At 46.0% G+C, this 14,359-nt stretch overlaps 1 protein-coding gene across 7 annotated transcripts in view; it reads left to right on the forward strand.

Annotated features, from left to right (window-relative positions):
• The window catches only part of ARMH3 (armadillo like helical domain containing 3), a 175,105-nt gene extending 161,719 nt beyond the window's left edge, over nt 1-13,386 (forward strand). For all 7 annotated transcript variants that reach the window (XM_061193947.1, XM_061193979.1, XM_061193954.1 and 4 more), the window contains 2 exons: nt 9,482-9,598; nt 11,801-13,386. In XM_061193947.1, the coding sequence (XP_061049930.1) occupies nt 9,482-9,598; nt 11,801-11,893 (210 nt within the window). In that variant the 3' untranslated portion in view covers nt 11,894-13,386. The remainder of the gene's footprint in view (nt 1-9,481; nt 9,599-11,800) is intronic.
• The last annotated feature ends 973 nt before the right edge of the window (nt 13,387-14,359 follow it).

Below are 14,359 nucleotides of genomic sequence, written 5' to 3' on the forward strand. Positions count from 1 at the left end.
TTGAAACTTTTTGTTCTAGTTCTGTGAAAAATGCCATTGGTAGTTTGATAGGGATTGCATTGAATCTGTAGATTGCTTTGGGTAGTATAGTCATTTTCACAATATTGATTCTTCCAATCCAAGAACATGGTGTATCTCTCCATCTGTTTGTATCATCTTTAATTTCTTTCATCAGTGTCTTACAGTTTTCTGCATACAGGTCTTTTGTCTCCTTAGGTAGGTTTATTGGTAGGTATTTTATTCTTTTTGTTGCAGTGGTAAATGGGAGTGTTTCCTTAATTTCTCTTTCAGATTTTTCATCATTAGTGTATAGGAATGCAAGAGATTTCTGTGCATTAATTTTGTATCCTGCTACTTTACTAAGTTCATTGATTAGCTCTAGTAGTTTTCTGTTAGCATCTTTAGGATTCTCTATGTATAGTATCATGTCATCTGAAAACAGTGACAGCTTTACTTTTTCTTTTCCGATTTGGATTTCTTTTATTTCTTTTTCTTCTCTGATTGCTGTGGCTAGAACTTCCAAAACTATGTTGAATAATAGTGGTGAGAGTGGGCACCCTTGTCTTGTTCCTGATCTTAGAGGAAATGGTTTCTAACTGAGTGTTTTTTATGATTCCATTTTATGTCCAATATTGACTTCTTAGCTATACCTCTTAATTTTATTATTTTAGTCGTTGCTCTAGGTTTTACAATACGCATCTTGAACTTACCACAGTGTACCTTCAAAATATGTTACAGGACTTCATGTAATGTATAATAACCTTGCAGTAGTGTATATCCATTTGTCTCCCTCTTGTTCTTTGTACTACTGTTGTCAGACATTTTTCTTCTAGGTTTCTTATGAATTTCACATTAGATTGTTACTATTTTTTGCTTTAAAGAGTCAATTATCTTTTTTCCTAGTTCTCAAATTTATGTAAAAGTATTTTACACTTATCTGTGTATTTACCATTTCCAGTAATCTTTATTCCTATTTATAGATCCAGATAATATAATTGTCCTTCTACCAGAAGATCTTCTTTAAACAACTCTTCTAGTTGCAGGACTGTTGGCAACACATTCTCTTAGATTGTTTGTTTGATAAGGTCTGTATTTCATCCTCATTTCAGAAAGATATTTTTACTGGATATAGAATTCTGGGCTAACAATTTTTTTTCTTTTGGCACCGTATCATTCCATTGTTTTCTGGCTTGTATAGTTATTGACAAGAATTGTGAATTTTTATCTTTGCTCCTCTGTACATAATGTGTTTATCCCCCTTCTAGCTGCTTTTAATATTCTGTCTTTAACATTGATTTTCAGCAGTTTTATTGTGATGTGCCTTATACCTTCCATTTTGTTCCTTATTATGTTCATGGTTGTCTTTAAACAATTGAACATACTTATAATAGCTTTTTAAATGTCCTTGCTAATTCCATCATCTCTTTCATTTCTGGGTCTATTTCTATTCATTGATGTTTCTCTTGGTTATGAGTTACATTTTCCTGCTTCTTGACCTGTCTGATTTTTTTTTTTTTTTAATTTTTGGCTGCATTGGGTCTTCGTTGCTGTGCGTGGGCTTTCTCTGGTTGCGGCAAGCGGGGGCTACTCTTCGTTGCGGTGCGCGGGCTTCTCATTGCAGTGGCTTCTCTTGTTGTGGAACACGGGCTCTAGACGTGCAGGCTTCAGTATTTGTGGCACGTGGGCTCAGTAGTTGTGGCACGCGGGGTCTAAAGCACAGGTTCAGTAGTTGTGACGCACGGGCCTAGTTGCTCCGGGGCCTGTGGGATCTTCCCAGACCAGGGCTCGAACCCATGTCCCCTGCATTGGCTGGCAGATTCTTAACCACTGAGCCACCAGGGAAGCCCAGATGTGTCTGATAATTTTTTATTGGACACTGGGCATTGTGAATGTTATATAGTTAAGTGCTGGATTTTGTTATCTTTATTAAATAATGTTGGACTTTATTGAGGAAGGTAAGCAAATTATTTGTGGAGCAGCAATGTTCTCTTGAAACTCCTTTTTTTCATGTGGTGATCTTTTTTTCCAGTGTTATTGAGATATAATTGACATATAGTACTGTTTAAATTTACCACAGTAACTTTAGTTAACATTAGTCATCTCCTATAGGTACAAAGGCGGCAGGGAATGGGGTGTTCCTTGAGATATAATTGACATATAGTACCGTTTAAATTTACCACAGTAACTTTAGTTAACATTAGTCATCTCCTATAGGTACAGAGGTGGTGGGGAATGGGGTGTTCCTTGAGATATAATTGACATATAGTACTGTTTAAATTTACCACAGTAACTTTAGTTAACATTAGTCATCTCCTATAGGTACAAAGGCGGTGGGGAATGGGGTGTTCCTTGAGATATAATTGACATATAGTACTGTTTAAATTTACCACAGTAACTTTAGTTAACATTAGTCATCTCCTATAGGTACAAAGGCGGCGGGGAATGGGGTGTTCCTTGTGATGAAAACTCTTGGGATTTACTCTCTCAATAATTTCCAAATATACCATACAGCAGTGTTAACCATACCATACAGCATGTAGTACATTACATCCCCAGTACTAATTTATCTTATAATTGGAAGTTTGTACCTTTTGACCACCTTCATCCGTGAAATTTCTTTTTATCTTTGTTAAGGTAGGTTTATAGTGGCCTTTAACTCTAGGGCTAGTTTAGTTCTATAATTAAGGTGTGACTGTTCTGGTGCCTCTTTTGAATGTCATACGTATTCAACAGGTACTTTTCTTTCTGCTTGGTCAAAATTCATGCACCTCCCAGTCCTGTGTGAGCTCTGGGAATTGTTCAGCTTACAGATCCTTAGTCATTTTTTTGTTCGAACTGGTTGAATTTTACCTTATACTCAGCAGCAGATTCAGTGGGAACCCTACATAAATTTCTGAAGCTCTGTTCTTTGCCTAACTCTTTTCTTTCTGGTAACCTGCCTCACAAGTGCCAGCCACCTCTGCCTCTCCAAACTCTAGTGTGTCTCCTTAGCCCAGCAAGATTTTCATGCTCACCTTATATTTTCTTTCTCTCAGGATTCCTGTCCTGAACTGCCTTTTATACAATGTGTGAAAAGAGGTATTTCTTGGGCTTCCCTGGTGGCGCAGTGGTTGAGAATCTGCCTGCCAATGCAGGGGACACGGGTTCGAGCCCTGGTCTGGGAAGATCCCACATGCCGCGGAGCAACTGGGCCCGTGAGCCACAACTACTGAGCCTGCGCATCTGGAGCCTGTGCTCCGCAACGAGAGAGGCCGTGACAGTGAGAGGCCCGCGCACCGCGATGAAGAGTGGCCCCCCACTTGCCACAACTAGAGAAAGCCCTCGCACAGAAACGAAGACCCAACACAGCCAAAAATAAAAATAAATAAATTAAAAAAAAAAAAAAAAAAAAAAAAAAAAAAAAAAGAGGTATTTCTTTCCTAGTTTTCAGTTACTCCATCATGAATGGAAGTGGAAGTCCTGAACTACTTTAAAAGATTACAGTATACCCTGAGTTACCCAACTAAATTTTTTAAAATTCATATACTTTTCAGAGAAACGTCCCTTGAATTAACTATTCATATGCATTGTCCATTTTACTTCATTCTCTTTCTTCCTTCCTTCCTCTTTTTTCTGTTACTGGAGGAGAGGGGTTTTTTAAAATAAATTTATTTATTTATTTTTGGCTGTGTTGGGTCTTTGTTGCTGTGCACGGGCTTTCTCTATTTGCGGCGAGCCAGGGCTACTCTTCGTTGCGGTGTGCGGGCTTCTCATTACGGTGGCTTCTCTTTGTTGTGGAACATGGGCTCTAGGCACGCAGGCTCAGTAGTTGTGGCTTGCCGGCTCTAGAGTGCAGGCTCAGTAGTTGTGGTACACAGGCTTAGTTGCTCCGCGGCATGTGGCATCTTCCCAGACCAGGGCTCCAACCCATGTCCCCTGCATTGGCAGGTAGATTTTTAACTGCTGCACCACCAGGGAAGTCCTAGAGGAGAGTCTTGAGTGGATTTTGGAAACAATATGTTATAGTGAGCATTTTAATATATTTTTAAAGATAATCCACTAAAACATCTCTCTTCCCTTTCCCCATATTCTCCTTCTATTCTTGAGCCAGAGTCCCAGCCTTACATTGATCATTTACAAAGGTTCAACCCTCAACTCTCTTAAAAGAGCAAGAATTGAAACTGAAGCTCTTGGATGGCTGATATTTTGTCCTGATAGTTAACTCTCTTCTTGGTCATCATGACTCTTTTAGGCTATGTCCACCTGGAGAGAATTTTGCAATCTGAATTAGCTGAGTAGGATTAGGTGGTAGGCAAAAGAGAAGAGACTTTGGATTCCTTAATTTTCCCTGTCTTAAAAGATGTGATACTGTTTCAACCAGGCTGCCCATTCACTGGTCAGTTATGCAGCTGACTGCAAACCACACTTAGTTCTACCAGCCCAACTGTTTATGTGCTTATATATGTGGGTATGCCCTTACATGGTGGTTTATCTTGATTCTTCATTTGCTTGTTAGCTCCTTAAAGGCAGGACTTGGGCTTTAGAAGCCTATAAGAGTGCTGAGAACAGTGCACTGGCTGGGTGTACTGTCTAATTCTAATCTTATCATGAGACTTTTTTTCCCCCCCGGCCGTGCGCAGCTTGCGGGATCTCAGTTCCCTGACCAGGGACTGAACCCAGGCCACAGCAGTGAAAGCCGAATCCTAACCACTAGACCACCAGGGAACTCCCCTATCGTGCAACCTTGATGAGAGATTCCTTTCCTTTTTGGTTGGGCCTGAGTGTTACTAAATTAGTCCACAAGCATGTTGAATGTTTACTGTTCCTTAGGACTGTGTTAGGCATTGTGGAAGATCTGTAATGTAACACTGGGTGCCTTCCTTCAGGGTGCTGAGAATCTAGCTATGATGCAATTTCAGTGAGGAAATCAGTAGTAATAGCATGTTTGTTTCTTCAGGAGAGAGCCTGCCACTCAGCCTGCCTGTACCTGCTAAAGCACAAACCCTAAAGCAGGGTGTTCTTTCCTCCACGAGAAATCCCTCATTGGGAAGCCTGTAGAAGACAGATCTCTTCCAGAAAGTGGGAGAAGGGAAAGGTTGCTCATTTATGGCAGGGGTTGGAATTTCAGGTCCTAAAAAGCAGTTATTCATGGAGTCATTTTAAAATGAAAGAATAATAATAATAACAGGGCTTCCCTGATGGTGCAGTGGTTAAGAATCCGCCTGCCAATGCAGGGGACACGGGTTCAAGCCCTGGTCTGGGAAGATCACACATGCTGCAAAGCAACTAAGCCCATGCGCCACAACTACTGAGCCTGTGCTCTAGAGCCCATGAGCCACAACTGCTGAGCCTGTGTGCCACAACTACTGAAGCTCATGCGCCTAGAGCCCGTGCTCCACAACAAGAGAAGCCACTGCAATGAAAAGCCCGTGCACCACGACGAAGAGTAACCCCCGCTCGCCGCAACTAGAGAAAGCCTGCATGCAGCAACAAAGACCCAACACAGCCAAAAATAAACAAAAAATAAATAAATTAAAAAATAAAATAAACTTATGAAATGATTCTCAATCCAGTGTAAAATTAAAATAATAATAATAACAGCTATGTTTATTACATACTGCTTGTGTGTCAAGCGGTATACTTGGTGCTTTATATATATTACCTTATTTAATCTTCTATATGATGAACGTTATTATTATCCCCATTTTACAGATGAGGAAACGGGCTCACGCAGCTCCACCCTGCTGCTAGTATGTGGTAGAGCTAGGGTGAGTCCAGGCAGGCTGGCTCTAGAGCCATTCTCTTAACTACGTTATTTTGAAAATTAATAGCTGTCGGTTGAGATTCTTTTTCAGGGCCTAGGCACAACTAGACCCAAACTGTGACCCACCAATGTCTTTAATTGGAGAACATCTTTGTATTGCTTTTTTTTTTTTTTTTTGGCTGCCTTGGGTCTTCATTGCTGCACGCGGGCTTTCTCTAGTTGTGGTGAGCGGGGGCTACTCTTTGCTGCAGTGCACGGGCTTCTCATTGCGGTGGCTTCTCTTGTTGAGGAGCACAGGTTCTAGGGCGCACGGGCTTCAGTAGTTGTGGCACACGGGCTTAGTTGCTCTGCGGCATGTGGGATCTTCCCGGATCAGGTTATCGAACCCGTGTCCCCTGCATTGGCAGGTAGATTCTTAACCACTGCCACCAGGGAAGTCCCTGCAGTGCTTCTTGTTTAGCTTTAACTAATCCTGAATTTGGAAGAATAAATATGGATTATGGAGGAAGAAGAATTGGCTTTTTGCTTCTCTATCATCAGAATTCCCCTTACAAGCTGTCCAGCACGTGACCACCACTTAATTGTGAGAATGCCACTGAAGGGCTGTCCTTAGACTGGTGGGATTGCAAGGTTAGGGAGAGACCTTTATTGCTTCTGGGAGAAAAGAAACACATTAAACACAGTAAACACATAACCAGTTCTGGGGAGGGACTGCTTTGGGAAAGTAGAGGAAGAGTGAGAGGCCAGATGAGGTCCTTTCAGAGAAAATGAAAGATTCTAGGAAGCCCACAAGCCCAACAACTGGTGAAAGAAGGTGGGCTGTGCTAGGGTGTAGACTGTTACCTGATTGATTAGGGAGGGATGTCCGCCTAGGAAGGGCCTTTGAAGTTGCCAGGAAGTCAGAAATTGAGGAAGCAAATTATGGTAAAGCCTGAGGCCTTTAGGTACAAGGATTCTGGGATATTGCCCTCTGCCTAACTACTGCCCTTGCCATGTCCCAGGCCAGTGCTGAGTGTGAGGGAGGCCCAAATGGGACATATTCCTAAAGTCTTAAGCTACAGAAAGGAAGATCCCAGACGAGGAGTGTACCCCTAGTGCTCTGAAGTTCTGAATGGGCTGGGGCCCAGACCTGAGCTTAGAATGTTTTCTTCTCTTGGAAATTTAAGAGAAGTGATGTGGGCAGGAAATGGCAGGGGCTGGGTGAACACAAGAAAGGGCCAGGGAAGGAGAACGTGACCCTGGGCAATGTCTGGACAAGGGGAGAGCTGAGATCATGCACAAAGTCCAGCCAGGCCTCTGGTTTCCTTCCAAGGAGCTGATAGCTCAGGGGCCTTCTCTGCTTTCACCTCCCTGCAAGAAACTGAACTAAGCTATTCCAGGAAAAGCCAACTTTATTGGGAAAGAAAAAATCCCTGTTCTGAGCGATACCTTCCACTCTGCCCTGGCAAGAAGAGAGAAAGCCCAGGTGATCAGGGCGGCCTTGCCTGAGGCTCTCAGGACATTGCATCTCTTGATGTGCTGTTCCTTCTTCTCAGGAGTTAGCTTTAGCATGGTATTTGTCTTTTGGCACCTGACACCCCTTAGGAAAGGCTGAGCCCAGGTTGCTGGGTCATAGCCATTGCTGAAGCTGCCCAGAGTTCAGGGATTGGAAAAGCATGTATTATTTTATTCTGCCTGATTCCTGGGAGCTGGTTCCATCTTGCCTTTTTCTGGAATTTTGCCTTTTCCTGGGCTTGAGCCATTTATTTCTGAGCCAAGACCTTGGCCGTAGATATTTCAGCCACTAGCACAGCCCACGTGCATGAGGGGGCCAGATTACTTCGTGGGTGACTGGCGTTGCTGGGTACTGGTCCTCTTGCCGACAGAGCTGACAAATGGAATTAGAAGCAAAGGAGCCAGCCTATACTAGAGTCTCTGGGACATAGTTTGGCAAAGTGACCTTGAGGAGTGGGGTGTCTGGAGGAAAAGAGCCTGAATCTGGACCAGACCTTTGACCTAGCTGTCCCTCCCAAACTCAGGAACACAAGCCTGTGTTCTCCATCCCTACTTGCTCCTCAGGAATTCTTGGCAGGCAGAAGTGTTTGCCACTAGGTGAAGTCTGCCCTGGCACAAGACTGAACTGGTGAAGGGAACAGCCCAGAGGCACCTTTGTACCCCTCAGGAATCCATTCTCAGTCCCTCTACTCAGTCCTGACTCTAGCTTATTCCCTTCACCCCTACGTTCTGTTGGAGCTAAGCCTCCCTCATCACACTCCTTCCTCTCAAGACCCCTACTGAGCTGGGAGCTCTCCATGACATCATACACTTCCCTCCCAGGTCAGATCAAATTGCAAAATAGCTATCACACAGATTGCCACAGTGAAAAATTATTCACTCTCCTGGTCTCTCCTTTCTACCCAGCTCACTTCTTCTAACTTAATGTAGAAGATCTACATCTTCTGATGTAACTAATCATTGTATAACCCAAATATAATTATCTTCAAGCTGGCAAGATAGTACTACACTCTCTAAATACTAGTCTGGTCTTGCTAATAATAGACATGATATATCCAAAATAGTTTTCATTACAGTGGGCAGCAGGGGGCTGGGCTAGTTCACCTCTGAATATTCGTGATGTAACTAATTGTCCTTGTCTTTGATTTATGGTCTGATAAGCCGAAGTCATATCAGGAATGGCTTTGGTAGTCCTTTCCTTCTGGAACCACAGAGATCCAAGGTTCCTGGAGTTAGTGGAGGTCTGAATCCACCCCCATAGAAAGCAGAGGCATAGTAGGAGAGGGACCCCTCATCAGAACAAAAGAGGATGAGATAAGCTCTAGCTTAGTTTAGAAAGTGTCTCCTACACTCCAAGGCTAGGATGCCCAAAAAGTTCCATCCAGGCAATGGATAAGAAGACTGAGTTGGCATTGGGAGATGAAAACAAGTGGCAGATGGTGCTGAGGAACATCCCAGGACTGAAGAAATGTGGTTCCCAGAAAAGGAAAAGGAAGGAGACATTGGCAAAGTCTTACTCAGCAACTGACAGCCTGGCCAGAGAAAGCTGCAGGATATGGCTGAGAACGCATCTTTGGTATCAGGGATACTGAGGGGCTCCGACACTCACTGTTCTGTCACCTCTTCTCATGCTTCTTTACCATACCCACAGTAAACAGCCCTGGTGACCAGGCTGGACTAGTCAGGAAAGGCAGGGGATGGAAGAGATTAGAAAGTGGTCCCACCTACCATATAGCATAGGGAACTATATGCTCAATATCTTGTAATATCCTAATAATGAAAGAGAATGTAAAAAAAAGAATATGTATGTATGTGTGTATATATATATATTTTGGCCATGCCACACAGCTTGTGGGATCTTAATTCCCCAACCAGGGCTTGAACCCATGCTCTCAGCAGTGAAAGCGTGGAGTTCTAAACACTGGACCGCCAGGGAATTCCCTATATATTTTTATATATATGTATAACTGAATCACTTTGCTGTACACCTGAAACACACAACATTGTAAATCAACTATATTTCAATAAAAATTTTTTAAAAAACAACAAAAAAACATGGCCCCAGAAACCTGAGGAATCACTCCCCGTGGCCAGGCTTTTTTCAGGGTAATAAGTAGTGAGCAAGGTCTCTTGGGGGTGTTGTCTCAGAGTGAATCCAACGCAGTAGGGCAGCAGGAGGGGCGTGGGGGCCAAATACCTAGGGTTCGTGTGGACTAAGCCCCACCTGGCCCTTGACTTCCCCAGGTGCTAGAGGTAGTGCGAGCCAACTATGACACGCTCACATTGAAGCTGCAAGATGGCCTGGACCAGTATGAGCGCTACTCTGAGCAGCACAAGGAAGCCGCCTTCTTCAAAGAGCTGGTGAGTGTGCCCCGCCTCCATCTCTGCCTGTGTCTCTTAAGGGCCCTTTCCCAGCCACTGGGTTCTACTGTGCAGGTGGGCAAAGGCTGATGAAATAAGACTGTGGAGGGGCCTGCTTGGATTGGGTTTGCAACTTATCTCCCAAAGCAGTCCAGGAAGGACCAGGCAGTGAGAGACAAAGATATTCCCCAGAGTGCTGGTGCCAGGCTGGGAAGGGTGAGAAGCCTGAGGCAGCAGTGCCCACCTCTCCTCTGCAGCCATGGTGACAGCCCTTGCACAGCTCCACCTGGGCCTGGAGTTTGACGTGTGTTCCCAGTGGCAGCTCTGGCTCATTACTCCTTATCCTGTCCTCAGAGTAACTAATGAGAGTAATTGATTCTTCTCCTCCTTATGTAATCACTTCTTCCTAAATTCCTAACTGGGTCCTGGTCTGCATGCCCTTCCAATCTAGTTCTCCAGTCTTCACTCCCTACCCCCATTCCCACTTTCCAGTCACTCAGCTTCCTGCAGCCCCCTCCCTTGGCCGCCTGCAGCCAGTGAACATCTGCTCTGCCTCCTACTCCACCTCCCAGTCAGCATCTCCACAGAACTGGACTTACCCTGTTGGTGGTCCCTTTCCTGTCCTGTGCTCAGAAGATGCTCTCAGGAAAAGCCCAGTCTCCCTGTATTCCTGCCACTCCACCTGCCTGGTTGTGCATGATCATCTTGGCTGGGGGCTGAGACCAGGGCACACAGGCCTGTGTACCGACTTCCCATGTCCTCAGACCTCCCACTGCTGGGGCAGAACTTGCATCAGCCCAGCTTTTACTACCCATGCCCAGTCCATGATGAAGGTGCTAGATTTTAGATCACCTGTCTTGTGCTAAACCCAGCCCAACTCTGACCCTGACATGGCATTCCTGGGATTATTGGGCTTCCCCAAGGTGAGGCAGATATACTCTGGACTGAGTTAGTTGGGAACAGGGAAGCCACTAGTGTAATAAGATAGCAGAGTACAGTATTTTTATGGGGTGGTCAGCAAGTTATTGGGAGATGAAGAGGATTGTGGAGGAAAGAGTTCAAGCAGCTCTCTTGAGGCTTTTGGGCACTAGCCTGTGCCTTACTCATTTCTCCTCATATCTATACCTCTGGCACAGGGGGGCAAAGAGGGTCTGGTTAGGTTTGGAGCTAATGAGCTTGAGCTGCCTGTTGTTTGCCATGCTGCCCTTTCCTCTGCTTCCTGCCTGATGACTTCATTAAGTTTCCCATAGCAAAGCAGAAATTGAAGAAAAGCTCCCTGGGCTTTGGGGCCTAAGACAGATACACATTCTTTTTCTCCTTCCTCCCCTGCTTTGTCTCTCATTCGATGTTCGCTTCTATTTCCCATGAATGAATTTCCTTCCAGAGTCTGCTGGATTCCTCTTAGAACCCACTCAGAGCAGGGAGTTTGGCCTTCTGACCCCTTTCCCACAGGTCTTTTCTCCTGCTGACACAGTCAGGACTTCCTGCAAGGTTCTTGGTCTGTGGGTAGAAAGCATGAGCAGTGGGGACATAGCAAGGATACAGCTAGACTCTCCTCTCAAGTGGGGAGGCATCTTTGTGGTATGGAGAGTGCTGGACTAGGAGTTGAGAAACCTGGGTCCTACTTTCACAACTGGGACTCACTGGCTGTATGGCCTGATCCTGGCTATTGGCCTCCTTGGATCATACTCCTGCCATCCAATGACAGACAAGGGCTGCATCTCTAAACGTTCTTTCCAGCCCAGAAAAGTAGATAAATACAGAAGGAGATTGAGGAGACTCGAAACACATCCAAAGAGAGGTATCTCCAGAGCATGAGTCCTCTGGCCTCAGTTTCTCCTCCTCCATTAGACCACTGACCAGATCAGTCCCCCTTCTGCCTGGCCGAGGCAAGGACAAAGGCCTGACCTCAGCCCTCCTTCCCTGTCTGTGCTTGTTTCTACCTCATCAGGTGCTTGGACGCTCTTCTCACATCCACTAGGATTCCTGTCTCTCAACCTCTCTTTTCTTCCGACTGTCACGGAATTGTTTGCTCATTTACCTGCAGGGATGATAGATGTTAAGGGTTCATTTCCTAAGAGAGAAACTTCTAGCACTGCATCTTGGCCTTGTGCTTCAGGCACTGCCCTCTGCTGTTTGTAACGGACTCTCTCCTGTTTTCTCTCTGCCTGTGCCCCCCCACCTTCCCTCACCTTTTCCCAGGTTCGATCCATTAGCACCAACGTCCGGAGGAACCTGGCCTTCCACACACTCAGCCAGGAAGTCCTGCTCAAGGAATTCTCCACTATCTCCTGAGGCTGCCATGCATACCTGGGCAGCCACTGACTGCCCTTACCCATGAGGCTTCCTGGGCTGGAGGCGGGGGCGAGGGGAGAGGGCCTGTTGCCAAAGCTGGAGAAAAACACAGATACCGAGGTCTCTCGGTGAAGGCCGCACTTCAGTGGAGCTTGGACAGCAGGGGCCAGGATGGGCAAGCCAAGGATAATCTTATTTGGGGAGAGGATGGGTGGGCACAGGGAGACACCTTCAGAAATGTGGGGACTTCCAGGGTGGGCTCTCTGGACAACCCCTCATATTTCCAATTGAGATTACAAGTTGTGGCTACTGACTAATTTTCAGGAGCTGTTGGGTAAGCCTTAGGGTGATGCCAACACCTGGGGGGTCAGTGGTTCTCCTAGGCTTCTGAAAACAGACTCTCAGATATAGGGGGAGCCAGTTCTGCTTCCTTTGTGCCCGGAAATCTGTGTCCCCTGCCCCCACCGGCACTTGACCCTTAGCTCAGGCTTAGGGTGGGGTAGGAATGGGATACGTTTTTTCTATTTTCTGAATCCAGAGCTGACTCCTCTGCTGTCTGACCACCACTTTGTGGATTTGATTCTTGGCACCAGGAGTACCTGTTTGCGTTCCCCTACCTTCCAGCCCATTGACTCGTCAGCACTACAGGGTCACCACCTTAGCTTTTCATTTTCAATCTGGTTTAAATTGTCTTTAGGGTGTGTGTGTGAAATAAACATGGACAGGTTTTCTGGAGCCCTCAGGTGCCTACTTTGCTGGTTCCCTTTCCAGCAGCTTCCCCACCTCCTTAGCTACCCCCTCCTCTGGGAGCCTTTCTTGCGCCTGCTGAGCTCCCCTCCACGTGTTCCACCCCCTCACCCGGCTGTTGTTTACATCCAGCCTGCGTGAGAATTTCCTCTGGGGAGGAATCTGTTGCTGCTGTGGTCTGGTGCCTGGCAGAGAGAGAACTTGCTGGGGCCAGGCTCTGAAACAGGCCAGGTGAGCATCATGGAGAGGCCGACCTTTGGGAAGTTGGCCTATGGTTCCTTCTCTGGACAGCCTCCTTGGGACTACTGCTGTAGGCTTTCCTGCCCCACAGCTGCCTTTGAAGTAGCTGCTGCTCTGAGATCCTCCCTTTCTAAAGCACTTTCTGAAGCCCTCAGGATGGTAGGGGGCAAGCAGCACAGGAAGAATCTGGGAGTAAGTACCAGAATCCAGCCGTGAGAGCAGGTCTGGGACCTCCCCGGCTGCTATTCCACTTGGCTTCAAATCTTTTTGGGGTACTCGCCCTCCCTGGGAACCAGAGTTCCGACTCCAACATTGAGCAAATTCCAGAGAATCCACCATTGTGCTGCCATGTATAGTTGTAGATTCTTAAGGTATCAAGGGCAGGGTCATCTCTGATCACTAGATGGATAGTCCAGCCTGGGGCATTTAGTGTTTTCCACGGTGATAAACCCCAGAGGAGCAGGAGCTGGAAGCTGGTGGCAAGTTGAAGTTATTAAAAATTGATTTGTATGGGACAGTCTTTTTAGTGTCTTTTCTATTTCCCCTTAATCTCTGTTACCCAGAACTCCTTTCTCAATGACAGAGTTAAGGTAATCTCCCAGGTGCTGGTCTCATCTGGTTAGGGAACCCCTTATATGCTCTGTTTCTCAGTCTCCTGGTCCTAGTGGAAGCCAGTTCAGTTCAGAAGTTGTAGCCTCCCTTGCCTTTTGGGTGGAAGGAAGGAAGAAGAAAATCCCTTTACCTCAAAATTTGGTGTTAAGGAGGCCAGCCAGCCTATTTGGGCTGCTTCTAGATTCCTGCCAGCCTTTCATATGAAGTGAATAAGGGCAGGTCCAGGGCATGAGGCAATAAGCAAAGCACTCCTTGCCCTCCATTTTAAAAGCCCATCTCTTGGCCCATTGACATACACCTATTCTAAGAACTCCAAATAGGAGTCCCATCCTTTCTTAGAATTTAACCCCAAAAAGAGCCGTCTATGCTCTGTCCATGCCCCAATGTCTATACCAGGTCTGTGGAGGACCCTCCAGAGTCAGGGAGAAGCCAGGAGTAGGGCATTGCTCCCAAAGATAATCCTTCCTTCGGCTGCTTGTCCCCTTCTCATGTCTGAACTCTCACCACAATTCCTGCTGGGTTAATTGAATCAAGTGCTTGTAAATTAATCCAGCTGAAGAGGTTAAATATGCTGGGGTCACTTTAGCTGAAGCTTTCCGTCTCAGCAGGTCACTCCTCCAGAGGAGCCATTGGGCAGGCAGGATTACCTGGGACACTGCCACCATACCATCAAAACACATCAGACATTGCCCCCACCCCTAATCCTCATGGTGGTTGGGGGGCTCATGGGCTAGGAGCCCAGGAAGGATCGTGGGGGAGGTCAGACTAGTAGGCTCAGTCGTTCAGTAGCCATTCCTGGGAGCTGGAGGTAGCCGAGCTTTGTGCTAGCCGCTAGCTTCAGAAAAAAAGAGCTAGTCTAAGGGAAGG

The sequence above is a fragment of the Eubalaena glacialis genome, chromosome 1, assembly GCF_028564815.1.
Source record: "Eubalaena glacialis isolate mEubGla1 chromosome 1, mEubGla1.1.hap2.+ XY, whole genome shotgun sequence".
Classification (NCBI taxonomy): Eukaryota; Metazoa; Chordata; class Mammalia; order Artiodactyla; family Balaenidae; genus Eubalaena; species Eubalaena glacialis.